This window comes from Copadichromis virginalis, linkage group LG16, assembly GCF_057382275.1.
Source record: "Copadichromis virginalis isolate Kocher_CV1m ecotype Utaka linkage group LG16, C_Virginalis_male_GT1.1, whole genome shotgun sequence".
Lineage (NCBI taxonomy): Eukaryota > Metazoa > Chordata > Actinopteri > Cichliformes > Cichlidae > Copadichromis > Copadichromis virginalis.
The window spans coordinates 4,447,599-4,467,215 of NC_140633.1; the positions used below are offsets into that span (position 1 = coordinate 4,447,599).

At 43.4% G+C, this 19,617-nt stretch overlaps 1 protein-coding gene across 2 annotated transcripts in view; it reads left to right on the forward strand.

Moving 5' to 3' along the window:
- The window catches only part of kalrna (kalirin RhoGEF kinase a), a 146,774-nt gene that overhangs the window by 110,902 nt on the left and 16,255 nt on the right, over positions 1-19,617 (forward strand). The window contains exons 41-56 of one of the 2 annotated variants that reach the window (XM_085434963.1): positions 8,422-8,625; positions 9,800-9,885; positions 10,762-10,905; positions 11,386-11,481; positions 13,109-13,227; positions 14,118-14,184; positions 14,293-14,396; positions 14,471-14,540; positions 14,643-14,729; positions 14,934-15,026; positions 15,506-15,556; positions 15,655-15,732; positions 15,842-16,027; positions 16,434-16,605; positions 17,072-17,283; positions 18,427-18,698. In XM_085434963.1, coding sequence (XP_085291089.1) covers positions 8,422-8,625; positions 9,800-9,885; positions 10,762-10,905; positions 11,386-11,481; positions 13,109-13,227; positions 14,118-14,184; positions 14,293-14,396; positions 14,471-14,540; positions 14,643-14,729; positions 14,934-15,026; positions 15,506-15,556; positions 15,655-15,732; positions 15,842-16,027; positions 16,434-16,605; positions 17,072-17,283; positions 18,427-18,698 — 2,041 coding nt within the window. The remainder of the gene's footprint in view (positions 1-8,421; positions 8,626-9,799; positions 9,886-10,761; positions 10,906-11,385; positions 11,482-13,108; positions 13,228-14,117; positions 14,185-14,292; positions 14,397-14,470; positions 14,541-14,642; positions 14,730-14,933; positions 15,027-15,505; positions 15,557-15,654; positions 15,733-15,841; positions 16,028-16,433; positions 16,606-17,071; positions 17,284-18,426; positions 18,699-19,617) is intronic. The other variant, XM_085434964.1, reaches the window with a different exon arrangement.

Here is a 19,617-nt window from a genome sequence, read left to right on the forward strand (position 1 = left end):
CAGTCCTGTGCCGTTTGTCAGAGCCAAAAAAGACTGGTCTGACATCAGCAGCTGGTCACAAATGAATCGCTACATTGTGCAGTTTGGACAGATGTGATGCTGCTTTCCTTTCATGCATGTTGTCGTTTGACACATTCTCACTGAGAAGGCTGAAAACGATTTTGCGTTAGCTGCTTCATTTTAAGAAAGGGTGGAGCTCCACTGCTGATGGTACTGCTGTCGGTCAATCAGTAGATATTTCCACTGACAGGGTAAAAGTGTCTAATGCAACACAAAGATGTTGTTGAGTCATTATGGGAGGATCGATCTGATCTTTACTTAATTATCTGCGATGTACAGTCGTGTAATGCTGCTGCTTTGACCACTCGATCTTTGCAGCTCTGCAGCCAAGAAACTCGCAGTTTGACCGTCTTAGAAAACCTGATCGTGCAACGACGAAGAAAAATCCGGATAAAGTTGTAAAACAACACAAATGTGTTTGACACTTAAATGCTGCAGAATTTCACTCACATCGAACGCAGCAGTCAGTGTGGCAGTTGTGTCTGTAGAAGGGTTCAGGTTAGAGAGCGGTATGAGAGGAATGAAGTCTTTGCAGATTAGTGTCTCTTCCTGTCATTGATAAAATCACATGATGGGAGTAGAACAGGCAACACACAAACTATGTGAGGTGGCAAAAGTACAGATATTCTGTATTTGAAGCACTGATTCAAGTACATGTTCTGAAATGTCCTCAAAGCAAAGTAAAAAGTAGCTCTTTGAAGGACGTTTCTACCAACCTCGACGGTTCAGTTAGCTTAATGTGTTAGCGATACAAACTTTTTCTGAATATTCTCAGCTCGACTCGGATCAGCAGAGAAAAAGAAGGAAAATAAAAAATGCCTCTTTTCTGTTGCTACATTGGAAAGGGTGACTTTGCTTTACAGAGAACGAGTAGGGAAGAGCTGAAAGTGCAATTCAACAGCTCAAAGAAAAGCAACTCAAAGTCGTTTCTATTAAGAGCTCCAGTAGATTTCAGATCAGTTGAATCCATCAGTACAGCAAACTAACCTGTTTATCCTGCACTGCCTGCATAGTGCAGCCTTTACACAACACAGTTAGTCTGCCGTAGTTTGTTTTACAATATGTAAAAATAGAGCTGGGCGATATATCGAGTTTTTAAAAAATATCGATATATTTTTATACGAGATATAAGATGTGACAATATCCTTTATATCGATATAGTCTATGTTACGTTATAATTAAACTTGCGGAGCCGCAAGTTTGCCTCTCTTTCGTCCACTTTCGTCTTTGAGTCATTCCTACTATTCGGTGCCATTTCAGTGTGATCACTCTTCATCAAAAAATACAAAATTTTGAATTATTTTAACATTTCATCTAAAAGAGGGATTTTCAACCTATAAGAAAAATGTATTGGTCCAGCTAAGGATATTATATTATAATATTTTTTAAAATCAAAGTCTTTACCCATGACGTGCCAAATGTCCACCCTGTTACAGGACATTCAATTTTCTATTAATAACTGTTTTGAATACACAGTTATAGTAATATTTACATTTTCTAAAAGCTACAATGTCCCTTTTTAAAATCTGCAAGGAAATTTCAAGGAAGTATTTTAAACAAGCATTATATTGAAAGAAGACAGGTTCAGTTTTAAGACACAGTGTAATTTCAAAAGATTGTTTTTAGATTCAAAGGGAATATAAAAAAAAATTGGCTCCATTTTTAAGTAACTTAATTTTGCTGATTCATTCCCTCCCAATAACCAAAGAGACCAAAGAGACCTGTTACAGTGCATAGCAATAACAGGGGTGACGGTAACAGGGGGGAGATTTTATGCTAAACTTAGCCATTACTACTAGTATGATGAACAACAAGCTAGTACATGGTGACCACTAAGAACCATTTTTAACATGTTTATTAGCCATATTATAAAAATTACAAAAAAAAATTTGTTTCCACTATTAATAAGCGTAACAGGTTGGACGTGTTATGCTTTGCCACATTACAAAATCTTGCTAAAACATTGAAAAAAGGGTTGATTAAAGAGTGGTACTTACTCGTCTTCTTCTTGAAAGTTTTCCCTCCAAAATATGTTACATCTGGGAGTGTCATGTGACTAAAAGAATAATCAGGTGATGTGTTCTATGGAATTCTTATCAGAGTAACAGGGGTGACAGTTGATTCAGGGACACAACATTTTTTAAAGATTTTAAGTATTAAACATGCATTAATAATAAAAAAGAACATTTGATGAGGAACATTAGAAATAAGCCAATCCAGAAATTATGAAAAATCTAGATTTATTTATTTATTTTTAAGTTATATTTGTAACTGAAGTCGAGCAAGCATGACTGGGGACATAGTACTTTAGTGACTTGTGCTAAAATAAAAGTAATTTACTTTTAATGTATTTATCCTGTGTATATATCAATGTGTTCTATGGTAGAGGGGGGTTAAACATACAAGAAAATGATTTAGAAATAAGCATTAGACAAGTTTTACACTAAATATACCATATTATGTCACTAGGACTCAAATGGCACCGAATAGTAAGAATGACCCCTTTACGCAACGTTACTCCGCCTCGCCCATCCTTCACTGAACACAACTCCCCCTCCTCCCCCATCGCTTCACCTGCAGGAAGCGACAAGATGGACACGGCAAATCTCCGTTAACGAGTTACTGCGCATCGACCCGTGCGTGGGGCTGGACGGCGTCAACGTGTTAGCTAGCTAACCACGCTAACGAGCTAACCACGCTAACGAGCTAACCACGCTAACGAGCTAACCACGCTAACGCCATTAGCGGCTGAGCCTCGCGGAGTGATACGTACTGTGCTTCAACGTAATATTACCCTACTGTGTATAAGGACCATAAATGGCACCTGTTAAGAGACGTGGTTGCGAAGCGGATTACAAACTCCAGGCTGTCAGTCACGCAGTACAAGTTGGGAACAGAGCAGCTGTGAAATCTGTCTTTGTTATTGTGCTCAGCGTCTTTTAGTTTACATTTTGACTGCACAATTGTGAGCTCTTTGTTATGCACAAAAACAACATTGTTTTCTTTTATTTATGGAGCATTATTATTTAATAAATGCTCATAATTTATTTTTGAGTAAATTTTATGTACATCTGCTCTATGTTAATAAAAGTGCCTGTGTGACATCTGGGACACAGCTTTGACTAAGAACTCTCTTTTTGTTCTTACTTTATGGCTTTAAAAAAAATATATCGAGATATATATCTTATATCGCCATCCAGCTAAAAAATATCGAGATATGAATTTTGGGTCATATCGCCCAGCCCTATGTAAAATCATAATGTCACATGTACAAACCCAATATCTGGTTTAAAAACATGAGGACTGTCAAACCCCGCCGAGCATCCTTCCCTTTGAATCTAAGCTCTCTTCTTCCTGTCGCGTCTTTCTTCTCTTTCTCCATCTCTGAGTGAAGTTAGCGCTCTCTAAAATACAGCAGCTGGACCTGTGGCTGCAACACGCTGTACGACAAACTGCACACAAGCAGTTTGTGTGTTTGCTGATGTTTGTTGAGCCGATAGAAACATTGCATTTGAAACAACCTGTGAAAACATCTTATTCCCTTTATGCTCACCAGTCTCGGCTAGCTGGATGCTGAGTTACCACAACCGAAACTGATGGACACCTGCAGTCGTTCTGGTGCTGTGCCACACCGGCCCACTTTAACTGCTAACTATGGCACACTTTTGTCTCTTTCTTCTGTTTTTATGCAACAGCTCCTGGTGATGACTACATTAGTATTAGTGGGGTTCAAATACTGTGCAAAAGCACCATAAGACTGAAGATAAGATTCCAGAAGCCGGGAATTGGAGTGCCAGGCCCTCCGTCTCGGACTTCCACCCGATCCACTAAAAACCAAACCCCTACGGCCCAGCCTGCAGGTCGTGGAGCCGCAGGCTGGGAACCGTAGTAAAGGGACCTCTGGCTGATACGTGGGGTTCGTGTTGGGCTCGTAGCTGAAAACTAGCTTTACTTTGTTGTCTGGGTCGACTTTGCTAGCGAGAGACAGAGAGAGGCATTGAAAGGCTGCTGCAACTGAGCTTATTGTTTCAGAGGAAAACACGAACACAGCGTACAGTCGAGTCTTAACAGCTTACTCACAGCTGGGCTCGTCAGGCTCTCTGTTTGGCTGCAGTGGTTATTATTATATTTACATGCTTCCAGCTCCCGTTTCTGCTCCGTGACAGCTCCTACTTTTCCTTTCTCTCCCTCCTCGCTCACAGACACATAACTGGTATGACAGTCCATCCTCCCTGCAGCACGGACTACACTGCCCTGCATGCTTTAGGGCGATGCCTGTAACACTCTGCCTGTTGCCTTCATATTAAATCTTTTTTAAAATATTTCTTCACATCATTATGAGACGCGGGATTGAGACGCGGGCATTAGGGCCTGTAGCGTGTTTTGTTTGGGTTTCCACTGGCGTGGAATTACCAAAAATAGAGGCTATAGCCTTATGAAACAGGAAAGTACCGCCGTGTAATCCCTTTAGTTCAACAAAGTAACTGTATTCTGAATATCATCTTTTTAAGCGGTAACTGTAACAGAATACAGTTACTCATATTTTTATATACGTAACGGCGGCACATGTACTCAGTTACTCCCCAACACTGCTCAGCTGTTAAATCATACGCCATCAGCTTTTGTGAAGTTTCTGCTCAGCAAGAGAAAACAGGAAGTGGAGTAATAACAGGAGACATGCTTTGTGTGTGTGTGTGTGTGTGTGTGTAATGGGTCTGAGTTTTAGTACTTTTGTATCAATAGAAGCATTCATGGACACAGTGTGAATGTGTGTGGTGTTTAGCACAGTGTGAGGCAGAGAATGAAACCGAAACCTTGTTCTGCTGCTTCAGCTCGTTTAATCTGTACTGGGAGGACCCGAGGTGTGTGTTTGTGTGAGACTATGATTAAATATAGTGAGTGATGGGGATTTTAACAGTAGTCACTCTGTCTCTCTGTAGAACAATGACTTCCTTGTGAGTTCTCACCTGACTTTGGCCATCAGGACGACACCACAGCTCTGTGTAGTCCCCACCATTATCCCGAATGCTGGCCCAACTGTATTATTACTGGTTTACTGGGGCTGTTAATCATTTATAATCACTGGCTAATTCGAGTTTTGTTTGTAAAACTAAACTTTAGGCTGGGAATATTTGAGTATGATGACATTTTAGGGTGATAATAAAATAAAGTGTTTTATATAATAGAAAATATCTTCAGACATTAAGGTAGACTGGTTAGTCTTTCTGCTTGGGGTTTGGCACCATTGTTGCTCTGCCTTCCTGTCACTCGCTGCTCTACTTTATCATTGTCCAAGCAAAACATGACCAGTGTGAGTAACCTTGTTCCTTTAGAAACATCAGTGTGCATGATGAGCTCTAGCATTTAAGCAACTAGCACATCTCTGCTTCAGCTGGCCTTAAGTTCTCGGCTTTATATGTAAAAACAGCTGAAGCAGTCTAGCTGTATCTTACACAGTCTGGACGGAAATGCCGAATAAATTGTAATGCAGGCTTATCTGTCCTCTCTTTGTCATGCTGCTGTGTGTTTGCTGTGTGTTATACTCCTTTACCACCTGTTCCTGTTGACTATTCAGCTGACAGCAGCACACTGAGGTGTGTGTGTGTGTGTGTGTGTGCGTGCACTCAAGTCCATAACAGGTTTCTGTGGTTAACCACATGCTAAGGTCACCCGGTGACGAGCACTGATTGTGCTGAGACACAAAGGTGAGGAGGTGAGCTGTGACTCTTCAGAAACACATGACTGACTTTGCCCCACAGCACTTGGAGTGATGTCATTAAGTGTCCTCTTAACTGTTCAGTGAGGTCGAGGTCAGGTGACCGTTTGGGCTCGTTATCCTACAGCAGTGATGAGTGGTCAGAGTGGAGCTTGTGCACGCACACTGACCAAAGCTATAAACGTAGCAAAGTTCCAGCGCCGCCGCGTTTCTCTCAGAGAGAAACAGCTGCCCCGCTGCAGCAGGTGACCTTGGCTCCTGTGTTTAACAGTTATCTCGAATAACAAGTTAAATAACCTCCAGTACACACTCCCCAACCCACACTGTCTCTGCTCGCTGGGTGACTTCAGGAAGAAGATCTTTGTCCCACAGGACTGTTAGAGCTGCAATGTAGTCACGTTTGCTGTAAAATAAACATGATGGCTTTAGCTGCTTTCAAATATCTCGCTGTAACGGCCAGAACACCTTTGTTCCTGATGACACCACGGCTGTGAAGTGAACTGCAATCAGTGTTTTGTGGTTAGTGAGCAGCTGGCTGGCTAACCACACCCGGATGATCTGATATCCTCGTGTTGGTGTTGTTCCCAGACCATCATGAAAATGTTGTTCCAGGTTCAACATTGCAAGTGACCAATCACATTGTTGTGACGTTATTCTTTTGTGCGCCAAGCCATTCGTGCATTTCTGAAATTCCAATGTTGCAAGGACAATATCAGTTCTGCTTACTGTTTATTAACGGGTCAGGGTCAGGGTCCGTTGATCGGCGGACAGAGGCGGTTTCTCGCAGCTTAAGTACAGTTTTTTGTTTTACGCCGGTTTTTCGCGAAGTCGCAAAAGTATGACGTCACAACATTCTGATTGGTCACTTGCAATGTTGATCCTGGAGCAACATTTAGTATGATGATCTGGGAACAACACCAACACGAGGATATCAGATCGTGCAACCACACCCTGTGTGTTGTACTGCTGTGAGAAGCAAACACTTCTGAGATTGAAACTTGGGTTTCATTAGCACGTATGAGGATGTTTGACCACGTCACACCCAACCTTCTGTTTCCAAACTATAACTATTTTGATCCAGATCTACAAATAGATTGAATGTTTCATTCAGCCTGATCCACAGTGCTCACTGAACCGTACACTCAACAGCAGTGTGTATGTTAGTGTGCGCTGTTGCACGCTGTTGGTCGTACTGAGGTCTGATGTAATATCTGTGATTGTGACATGTTGTCACATGTTTTAGCGTCTGCAGCCCAGAAACAGCCTGCTTGTGTATAAATATGACACATTCAAATACCAGATAGGAGTTTTTCTTCCTCCAATCTCTTAACTTAGCTCCTATGCTACAGCAGAACACCTCAGGAGACCCCTGACCTTTAACCCTCCTTCAGCTCCTGTGGGAATCTGGCACATACAGCCTCTACCCATTGCTGCCAGCTGTGTGTGTGAGAGCAGCTGATGCAGCAACTCCTGACGCGTGACTGCTATTTATTCTTCAAGTCATTCACACAGTCTGATGTTTCTGGCTGTACAAGATGAATACGACAGGAAGCACAACCAAAAGACCATGTGTACGTTTATTCATTTATATTCACCTCATAGCAACAAGGTTGTGGGTTTGAATCCAGGCAAATTTGCACTCTCCCCGTGTCTCATGTGTCTGCTTCCTCTCGAAGTCCAAAGACATGCAGGGTTAACTGGTGATGCTACATTATGAATGGTTGTTAAATGGCTGTCCTGTCCGAGGGTGGACCCTGACGACTGTCCTAGACTCCCGTCCCACCCTCGATGCTCAAATCGAAGAGTTGGATCGAGCGATAGAAATGACAAAAACCGATTAAAATGAAAACTAATGTGACACCACAGCAAAGGAAGGAGGAGTGTGAGTGCCACCTGGGAGCGTGTGTGTGTGCATGTGTGTGTGTGCATGTGTGTGTGTGCGACATGGCAGCTGCTGCACAGATGCTTGTTTGTGACAGACTCGCTCATCTGGACCTCTGAGTGCGTCCGTTGCCACAGAGCTTGGCTTTCCTGTGCCTGCACGTTTGTCCCCATCACAGCAGATATTTATAGCTGTCAGAAGTATTTGAAATAATTTCACATGACTGTAGTCTTGGGTCAGGTGATGTGACGTGTGGATCGTGGTGCAAACACAGACCAGGACGTTTAGGCAGACCTGATGTGTTGGTTGGATTAATGTCAGTACTGCAGGATGATGCTGGGCTCTTCTCCCTATCAGCTGTATACGCTGAGTGCAGAGTGGGACCAGGTGTTCCTCTTTTTTACCATAAAGAAATTGATGAGCAGGATTGATATTTTTCCAGAAACACACCGACTCTGCAGACAAAGAAAGACTTTGTATGTTTGTTTGTTTACTTTTGCTGCCACGATGCCAGGCCTCCCTCGGAAACGAGGCTTTAATCTCAATGAGATGTTTACCTGGATACAGGACTAATAAAAATGTTCTGATACGAGTGCACGGCCCTGTCACGTTGTTTACAGTGTAAACTTACTGATTAGTGTTGAAGAGCTTAAATCCACACATCACTTTAGTATGTTGAGCACACAGCCTGAAGTCAAAGCAACAGGTTACATAACAGATGGTGTGTGTTTAAAAAAATCATATGTTGTGTGACTCCTTTCAGAAAACTACTCTGTTGGCGGCTCGGACGGCAAGACCGAATCGGTGGCCAACCTTCAGCCGCAGCCGTCCCTCAGCTCCCTGCAGTCCAGCTCTCCTGGTCCCAAACGCTCTGGGAACACTCTGAGGAAGTGGCTGACCAGTCCGGTCCGCCGCCTCAGTGGCAGCTCTGTTAAGAAACTTCCTAATCACAAACAGAAGAAGCCAGGTGAGAGGGGCAGAAACGGTCATGATGACATGTTAATGTGCTGCAAACACCCCCACTCTCCACACTGAAGCTCCTTTAGCTTGTTATTACACTGCAGCAGCTTTCCTGCTAACACGGTTTCAGTTACATTAAAGCTGCTTTCATTTGTTCCTTCAGTTATTTTTAACGTTGTCATGCTCGCAGCTGCATCGTATGGAAGCCCGTTTCCACCACTAAATAAAAACAAAACAGCTAGTATCCATAACTCGAAATTTGGAGTTATTTTCTCGAAATTTTGAGTTAGCTCTGCCAATCAAAAATATACCTGAATGAGGTCGCTTTCTTGTTACCCGGAAGCATATGGTGCAGAGGAACGCGCACTCAAAAACAGATCCCAACAAATTGGCGCTTTGGCGAGTACGTTTGCTGATAGCAACACCATGTGATTCAGCTAATAACACAAGGATTTCATCATTTTTGAAGCCAGGCTGAAAGCACTCAGCAATCTGTGCATTCACGACTGGATGTAATACCGGTAGCTTAGCTGTGGCATTTGTAGCTGAGGGCTTCAGCTTCTGGGTAACGAGGAAATGACGTCATTCACGTAGATTACTGATTGGCAACGCTAACTCGAAATTTCGAGTTACTTTTCTCAAAATTGTGAGTTTAATAAATTGAAATTTCGACACATTAACTCGAAATTTCGAGAAAGTAACTCGAAATTGTAAGTTATGGATCCTTTTTTTTTTGTGGCGGAAACGGGCTTCCATAGCATCACTTGTAAATGACAATGTTTGAAGAACTTTGAAAAGGTGCTGCTGGATGTTTGGAGAGTGTAATGTAAAAATGACCCTCGGACTCCAAACAAGGAGTTAAAGACCAGCAACCAGAAAACACAGCGAAGTCCAAAAACCCGAGCTCAAATGTAGTGTTGTGGGAGGAGAAGTTAAGTTGGAGTAATCCACTGATTAGTGGTGAAAATGAACACAGAATGGGTGAAAAACCGCTGCAGCTGGTGACGAGAAACTGGTTTAAGCTGTGAACAAGTCTGTGACAGCAGAGGACACAGTTCAGCTGACGGCACTCGCAGAGAGGAAAACTAAGACGTGCGCACAATGCCTGACACATCTTCACATCTGTGTGTGTTTGAGTGTTAAAGTGATTCTGTGACTGACTGGCTGCGACTTGTTGTCAGGGCCAGGAACAGGAAAAGAGGAAATCAGGAAGAGCATCGACCTGGGTCAGCCTGACCTTACCCTGCAGGATGATGTCACTGGTGAGGTAAGCACTGAGGGTGGTTTCCTGATCTGTGTTACAAACACTGTGGCTGCTGAAGCACTGAACATTCCCAGTGCTGAGATCGTGTGATGGTGCTGGGATGCAAACAGGTACAGCTTCACCTGATTGGCCTGTCACTCACAAACTGACTGCAGAGCTGTGTGAGCATTTATCCTGAAATATGACACACGTGTTTCAGTAAACTTTCTCAAACTTTGTTCGTCTTAAGTTTGACTTTGTCTGATGAGAGGTGTAACACTCCACTAACACAACAGTGTCATTTATTTAAACTGCAGAAAGTCATGAACCGGGGCAGAAATGCATGTGACAAAAAAGCTTTTGCTGTCGGTGCTATCCTAAGATATACATGATTCACATAACAGGTGGTAAATAGATGAGGTTCCTCTTTTTGTGTGAAAAGTTTTTCCTTCTCTTACGCACGAAAACACCCACACAGACAAACGTGATCACAGCCATGGCTCCCTCCCTGATGGACGAATGCGTTTTATCCTGTATCCGCAGTGTTAGCCAAAAAATATGATAACATCAGTGTTTCTGAGCCTCTACGTGACTGAGTGTCACCGTGAAAGGATCCACAGAAATAAATCGATTTGGAAAAACAATAAGCTTCGACTGCTTAACGAGGTTTATTTAAAAGCCCGAACCATGAAGCACGAGAGCCTATGATTCGTCATTGCTTCTGCAAATGAAATAAGCTCTGTCTTTGATGTCAGACTGGTTTTATAGAGAGCTGAACTCTCCAGGAACAGCTGCCACTTTATTGTTTTATTAGTGAAAAGATATGTGGCTCATAGATGGCACAGTGGGACCAGTAACGTGGTACGTAACCAGCTGCTGATGCTGTGTGTCTCCTCTCAGAGAGTCATCAGCAGAGATGGCAACATCCTGTCTAAGACGTCTGGGATGCAGAGTGGTGGGGAGGAGGAGCAGGATGAAGACGCCCACACCCCTCTGCCTCCCCGTATGAAGATCATCAACGACCCATCAGATCCTGATGACAAGGTAATTCGGCCCAGCAGAGTTTTTCCCTTAGGTTAGGCTCCCAGACAGGCTGCTGTAGGTCTGGCTTAGGTCAGCCTGTAATTACACAAGTGTTGCCTGTGGGAAATATGCTGTTACTTACACTCATGGTTTACTCTGATCAGCTGGATCTGCTTAAAGTATAAAAACAGATGATTTTGTGTGACCAGCTGAACCACGTTCTGCTCGTCTGCTTCGATCTGCTGTCTAATAAACGGGGCTGGGTTTGGTAAACGGACTGATTCTTATATAGCGCTGTTCTACATACAACATGCCTCATTCGCCCACTCACACAAGCACTCCTATCTTGGAGCGTGTCCATCTGTAGCTGCTGTCTTCTGCCGATTAACAGATTTTCTCTCCTTCCTGCTCTTCGTTTCTTTGGTTTTCTCTGTATTTCTTTCTTATCATTCTCATATTTAATAAACACCTATACTTTCTGTTCCCCCTGTCCTCTCTCAGTCTTCGTCCTTGCTCACCTCTCTGCAGTCTTCCTCTGAGGTTCCCAGTGCTGCAGAGCTAGTTAGCGCCATAGAGAAACTGGTTAAAACCAAGATGGTGAGTGTGTGTTAGTTAGCACGGTCTAACAGGTGCTCTTCTTTGTTCATTTTAAAATGACTTGTGACGTCCACACAGTGAAGGCACGCAATGTGCCGACCACTCCAGCCTGTCTGCTGTCTAATAACACTAATACACTATGTTATGAAAAGTATGAACTTGAGTGACATCCACAGGGTTTAATATGATGACTGCTCACCCTGCTGGGGTTTATGTGACTCCAGTTAGAAAACTATACTGTCTCTGACAGCAAGACTGAGTCGGTGGCCTCCAGCCCTCAGCTCGCTCTGGGAACACTCTGAGAAAGTGGTTTCCACAAGGTTTAGCGGTGTGCATGACAGCATCTTGGTATGCTGTTCTTATGGTAGACAGAGGTGTGATTAGTCACAGAACATGTCTCCACCGCTCTAGAGTCCAGCCTGCTTTACACCACTGCATCTGATGCATTGCACTGGGTCATGTAAGGCTTGGATGCTCTGCCATGAAAACCCAATCCATCAAGCTCTATATGCTCTGTTCTTGAGCTTATCTGAAGTTCACATGAAGTTTGGAGGTCTGTAGTGCTCGACCATGACTGCGTACACTTCACTGAGCCCCTGAGAGCGACCATTCCTGTTGGCAGAGGCAGTCTGGACGCCAGGTGCTTGTTTTCCTACACCTGTGGCCACAGCACAGACTGGAACACCTGAGTTCAGCGAGTTGGATGGGTGAGGGAATACTTCTGGCAACATAGCTTTGAAGCACTTTGTAGTCTGTTAACCAAGTGATGGTAAAAATTCATGTTCATTCTCAGCTGCTTTCGTTTGTGATAAATGGAGGTCCACAGTCTGGCAGTGTGTTCATGTGGACCTGGTACTACAACAGAAACATCCGGACTTGTCTTTGTCATAGACTGTACATAAAAGGTTGACATCACAAGTGAAGCAAGTAAGAAAGGCCTTTAAAGCTGCCCTATTTCTACAATAGAATAGAATAGAACAGAATAGAATAGCCCTCTATTGTCATTGCACGTGTACAAGGAAATTGTGGGTGCTCCACACTAACTGTGCACAATTAAAATCTAAATAGTAAGACGGCAAATATGAGAAACAGGAGGAATAGATCCAAACCGAGAGAGCGGCACAGAGTAGAGAGACTCCTGGGACAGGCTGGCTTAAGCTTTAACGTTGTTCCTTCTTGGCCTCGTCTTTCTTCAATAACAGATTTTAATCTCAGGAAACTTTCTGGAAAATGAATAAAAGAATAAAAGTGTCTTTTGGACCCCAGCATGTCTCTGAATGTTTCACTGCTGCATGTATGAAATGCTGTATGTGCTGTGGAGTTTCCGTAGACAGACTTGCAGAGACATTTACTGCTGAGCTGATTACTCTCTGCTATCATCTAATAGACACGATTTGCAATGAAACAAAGCAGAAGTGTCAGTTTGCTGCTGCAGTGTTCACAGACAGCAGCTGTTAGCGCGCATGTTTGAAGCTCCTGCTGCCCTCTGCTGGCATCACACGTGTTTGTGTGGTTTGATTATGTGGAGTTGTTACATATTCAACATCTGAGTATGCTGAACGTTACTGATATTGATAGAAATCAGTGGGACATAATCACCTGAACTCTGATCCTCTCATGCCTGCAGAGTCTAGAACCAGGGGTGTACCCGGGGTTTACCCCCCTCTGTCCGCCTGAACAAACCACTCCTGTTCAGCCACGCAACCCTGAACAGGAGCAGAGAGCAAAAGCTATGAGAGGACGGATGTAAGTACTGCGACTCTTTCTTCTACTTTGAACTGCTTCGAATTTAGAAAATGGAGGGTAGCCTTTGTTCAACAAAAGCACAGCCATAGCTCAGCTGATCTCAGTACTGCTTGATCCGGTCCACAGATGCTATGCTATGCACAAGCCACCTCCACCATAGCACTTCATGCTCCACCTGACCTAATCACTGCGATATCTGTTGGCATCACTGCCAGCTCTTTTCTGCATCGACTCTCGATTCTGTTCAGTGTAACTTACTACAGACAGAATTGTCAATCTTATCTTAGAGTCCAGGTATTGAAGGTGGATGAGTTTAGCTGGGGGTCAACCAAGTAACAGACAGTGCACAAGAGATGAAGAGGCTGGAGGCGGGTGGAGATGAGTGTCAGGGGTGATTTGTGACAGGATAGCAGCAAGAATGAAAGTGAAACTTTGCAACATGGTAGTGACAAAAAACATGTGGAAGCTATAGGGGGCGGAGCTGAAGATGCTTAGAGTGGGAGTGACCGGGAGGGACAGCAATGAGTAGATTACAGTCTCCACTTCACCCTAAGGCAGGGGTGTCCAACTCCTGGGGCCGGTGTCCTGCAGGTTTTAGATCTCACCCTGGACACCCTGCACGCCTGAATCAAATAATTAGTTCACTCCCAGGCCTCTGGAGAACTTCAAGACATGATGAGGAGGTCAAGGACACATCTAAAACCTGTAGGACACCGGCTCTGGAGGCCTGGAGTTGGACACCTCTGCCCTAAGGAGAGAGTGAGATGGAGGCAGATGTTGGAACCTCAAGAAATAACCATGTTTACAGTGTGAAGCATTCACTAAGGCACTAGTCCTCTGTTGCAGCAGGAACAGGAGCTCTGTGTTAACTTAGCTGTTTTTTAACACAGGTTTGTTCTGAATGAGCTGATTCAGACAGAGAAGGACTATGTCAAAGACCTGGGCATCGTGGTGGAGGTGAGTGCTTCTGCAGAATCATTCTGTGCAGCGGTCTCCTGCCATTTAAACAAAGGGCATCAGGAAATGTACATTTGGGTTCAAAAGTTATCAACACTTTGACTGCAGGGGTTCATGAAGAGGATCGAGGAGAAGGGCGTCCCAGACGACATGAAAGGAAAAGACAAAATCGTGTTTGGGAACATCCACCAGATTTATGACTGGCACAGAGAGTAAGTCGAGTGTCGGCTGGAAATGATGGCGTGAAGGACGGGGCGAGGGGATAGTAACAATCTTTATCTGTCAGTTTCTTTGTAGGAGAACTGGAGAAATGCCTGGATGACCATGAACACCTCCCTGAGCTCTTCATTAAACACGTTAGATAAACACTGTGTCGTGATTGTGTCACCGCACTAGAGTACATAATCTCTGCTGTCCCAGTGATTTGCTCTCTAATCAAAGCTCCTTTGTCTTTACAGGAGAGAAGGCTCCACATGTATGTTGTTTATTGTCAGAATAAGCCCAAGTCAGAGTTCATCGTGGCAGAATACGACACGTATTTCGATGTAGGTGAAGCTTTGATTCTCTTCATCATTAGCAGAAGGTGTGCAGTGTGATCTAAACGTCAATGTTCTTTTACATTCATCCTCGATATGAAATGCAGGGACGACCCTCAATTATCTGGACTGATACTGTCTTTGTGTGATGTTATTGGGAGTATTTGTGTGAAGTGGACAAAAGGACACACAGTTCGGTTATTTCTCTTCCAGGGAATCCAACAAGATATCCAGTCCAGGTTGTCCATCAGTGACTTCCTCATCAAACCAATCCAGAGAATCACCAAATACCAGCTTTTACTGAAGGTGACAGACACACACAGTCTCTCCTTATCACAAAAGAAAATGCCAAAGAGCATAACTGTGCTCCACATGTTACTCTAACCTGACTTACTGTCCTTTACATTATCGTTTACATTTCTGCATATTGAAGCTTTAACATTTCTTTGGCCAAGAGGAACTGTTTTTGTTGTTTTTACTGTTTTTGTTGTTTTTACTGTTTTTGTTGTTTTTGTTCTTTTTACTGTTTTGCTGTTTTTCCTGTTTTTGCCGTTTTTGTTGTTTTTGCTGTTTTTACCATTTTCCCTGTTTTTCCTGTTTTTGTTGTTTTTTTACTATTTTTCCTGTTTTTGTTGTTTTTCCTGTTTTTGTTGTTTTTCCTGTTTTTGCCGTTTTTGCTGTTTTTGCCGTTTTTGCTGTTTTTGTTGTTTTTCCTATTAGATGAAAGTGTTGATGGTAGCAAGCTTGGTTAGACTGATTAAAGTTGGGCTTCTCTTCTTCCTCAGGATTTCCTGAAGTACAGCTCAAAGGCAGGAATGGACTGTGAACAAATTGAGGTAAAAATGTAAAATGCTTTTCAATCCGGCATGTTTGTGCTGACACATCCTCCTCAAATGAAAAACTATCTAAATATCTCTGTCCATGACTTTTACAGAAAGCAGTAGGTTTGATGTCTCAGGTCCCGAAACTGTGTAATGACATGATGAATTTGGGTCGGCTGCAGGGATTTGAGGTAAGTTTTGTGGGTCTTCACAATGACATGTGCTGCACACACTATGACATGTGTGGCGTGCTGTAAAGCCTAAGAGAGTAATGTTTATATCAACCTGGTTTCTCTGCAGGGGAAACTGACCAGTCAGGGCAAACTGCTGCAGCAGGAAACCTTTTTTGTTACGGTGCAAGACGCCGGCGTCCTGTCCCGCTCGAAGGAACGACGAGTCTTCTTGTTTGAGCAAATCGTGATCTTCAGTGAGCTGCTGAGAAAAGGCTCGTCCACACCTGGCTACCAGTTCAAAAAGAGCATTAAGGTATTACAAAAAGTGGGTTAAAGGTCTGTGATCAGTGAACTGGTTTAATCTCATGAAGAACACAAAAGCTCACACATGTCCTGACTTCAGTCTTTAAAACCAGGTTTTCATCCACATTTGATCATGTTGGACAAAATCATTGGAGAGCACAGAGGAGCGTGTGTGTAGATGGTTGCAATAAAGCTGTGCCCATGTTTGTGTGCATGCAGTATGTTCATCACAAAGACACAGCAGACTGTGCTTTAAATGAAGTGTATATGAGCAGGTCATACTGAAGAATGAGAATATACATAGACCTCCTAGCGAGCTCCTCGAACCACGCCCTCCTCCAGGCTCCTGCAGGAGAGGACCTGGTGGTTTGTGAGATGGTGTTGGTCTAACACTGTAAACTATCTTTTCCACGCAGGTATCCTACTTGGGTCTGGAGGACAGTGTGGATAATGATCCCTGTAAGTTTGTGTTGCTGAGTCGCGGATCATCGGAGCGTTTCACCCTGCAGGCAGCCAATGTTGACATTAAGCAGGTCTGGGTCCAACACATTCAGGAACTCCTGGATGCTCAAAGCAACTTCCTGTCTGGTGAGGAAACACTGAGGGTCTTTGTGTTCAGCAGAATATTACTTTGTTTTCACTCGAGCTTCACGTTTGTGAAAGCACGTTACAGGTTTTTTGTTATTTTCTCCTAAATTTTAAGGATGCTACTTTTAATTTTTAACCTAGCATGCTTTAAAAAATGATTGTACAAACTGGCACATAAACGAGAAGACGGTTGCTTTCTGGCTGTGGTGCCTTCACCACCTAAAATAAAACTGCCATGATCATAAAGTAGTTTAGGTGGAAACATGATAAAGCCTGATATCTGTCACTTCCTTAAGCTCGTTCCCAGAAGGTAGGCAACCCATCCAAACAAAAATAACGACCCCCGTGTTTTCTGTCTTACCTTTAACAGAAATGCAGTTTGTGTGTGTCTATAACAAAATGTCCTGAAATATGTCCCCTGTTGTACTTAAATGAGCCTCATCTAAAGTGCTTTTTCTGTCTGCAGCTCTGCAGTCACCCATCGTCTACCACAATCAGCAGAGTGGAGGAGGCAACAGCTCATCGCTGACCAGAAACCGCTCGTCCTCAGGGAATCAAACTACCGCGTCCTCTCACAGCCGACCCTCGTCAGTGGTCGGCCTGTGCAGTACGGAGAAGGGGAAGAGCCAAGTCAAAGTCTCCACCTCTAATGGAGGTTCATCGTGTTTTGACTCCATGGTGAGTGTGTGCAGGTTATATGATTATCAGCTTACCTTTATTTTTTAAAATTTGCTTACTTTCAATTTGAGGATTTTATTGTTTTGTTTTTGGTTATTTAGTTTTAGAATTTTGTGTTGGTGTCATGTAAGCACAGCCTGCAGACTGCACCAGGCACTCGCTAAACTGGGGCACTAAACAGACTTTTGTAAGTCAAAATGTAGGCTACTGCAGGTGTAGCAGCAGTTCAGTTTGTGTGTATGTCGGCTTGTCCATGTATGATTTGTTCTAATAGCCCAGTTTTCATCCATACGTCCTGGTTCCTCCATACCTGACACAGACTTTGTTAAACCAGTAAAAGCTGGTATGGCTTTGGTTATGAAGGCCGGCCCGTGGGGTCTGATCCATAGCTCCACCATGATAGGGGCAACAATGGGCATGTGAGCATCAGCACATCAGTCTGATGAATCACGTTTTCATTGACACAACATCAGTGATGCACGTGTCCAGGTGCATGTGCATCAGTGATAGGGAACACTTGGCACTGTGGGAGGAAGGCAAGCCGAGACCGTTGCTTTGGGCAGAACCTTGGATACGTATCAGCCTCCTAAGTGCTGTTGCAGATCGTGTTTAGCACTCTCTGCAAACAGCTGATCTAATAAAGTTTCTAATATACCATCAGGTGTGTCAACGATGCTCAATGCAGCCACAGATGAAGCACCTTAGTTTGGGCTTGAAACCAAGTATAACTACAACTAAACTGCTTTTGTTCATTTTTCTTCTCGTTGTTTTGACTCGGCTCCCCACTCCTCATCTCCTCGTCACAGTATTGGATCAGTTATGCCTCTTTGTTAATTATTATTATTGTTCGTAATAATAATAATTTGATTTTAATAAAATGAGCGTGTGCTGCTGATTCAAGTAATGAAACCTGTGTTCACTGCTGTTCTCCCTCCACTCCTGCTCCTCAGCCCTGAACTCCCTCTGCTCCTCCTCAGGTTGACACCAGCTGTATCACAGCATTTCTGTTATCCAGCCCACAGTCGCTCCTTAACCTCATCCTCAATTGTCCACATTGTGTCTCCTCCATCCTGCTCCTCTTTTTCTTCTGCCTTTCCTTTCCCTCGTCCTGTCGGCCATTCTTTCCTTCCCTCCTGTCTGCAGGACAACAACGACATCACTTCCACCATGCTGGTCACTCAGGACTACTCGGCGCTCAAAGAGAATGAGATCTGTGTCAGTCAAGGAGAGATCATTCAGGTCATGGCCACCAATCAGCAGAACATGTACCTCGTTTACCGGCCAGCCAACAGCCAGTCGCCTGCCGCGGAGGGCTGGGTGCCAGGACACGTCTTAGGCCCGCTCACAAAGCCCATTAAAGACTCTTCTTCTACTTGCTCCTTCTCAGCAGCCGTAACAGATGCCAACAACATCAAGTAAGTCCCCACCCACCCCGCACATCTTTCCCTGCAGACTGAAGCACTTCTGGTTGGGCTTGAAACCAAGTATTCGGATTGAATGAGAGGACTAAGCTGACAAAGGTCTGTCTAAATGTTTTTGTTCTGACTCTGTTTCCATCACCAGCTCCTCAGCTGTCTGCGTCCTGTGTTTAAAAAGCAAACACAAAAAAATGTTGGACTTTGTTTTTTCTTGTTTTGAAGGTACAGAGTTGTTCTCTAACTGTCCATCAAGCTGCTGCAATGACTTTGATTTCTTGAGCCGGTCACTTATCGGCTCTGTGGCGATGACGTTTAAACAAAAAAGCAAAATAAAAAAAGGTTTTGAGGCTTGAAACTAACAAAAGAAAGAAAAACAGCTGAAAACTTCGAGGTGATTCCCACAGAAATAGACAGGATAGAAAAAACTTGTACCTTGTTCCTAACTGGAAACCAGAAAGTGAAAAGTACTCGTGTGGAGCTAAAACCGACTTTTTACTTCAGTTCCTAACACTCTGCATTTTCTTCTGTTTTTGTACTTTTTTTTAATTTTTCCTGCTTTCTGTAAAAAAAACAAAAAAAACAAAACCCTCACCTCACCTGGGTCATTGCGGTGGCCTCAGTCCTGTTCTCCTCACAGATGTTTGTTTATTCCTCTTATTGTTGCTGCCCTACTAATAATTATTTTATTCCACGGACAAAGTTGTATTTAATTCTTTTTTTGTGTTGAATTTATGTTGGCAGTTCACTGTACAGAGTAAAAACATTGACTGAGGCTCTACAACATTCCTGTTTTTGTTTTGTTTGTTTGTTTTTGTTTTGTTTTTTATCTAAAAAAAACCTTTTGCACTATTTATGACAAGAAAAATATGAATGAAGTCAGGCTGTGCAATATGTTTGGTGGCAAGGTCAGCGTTGT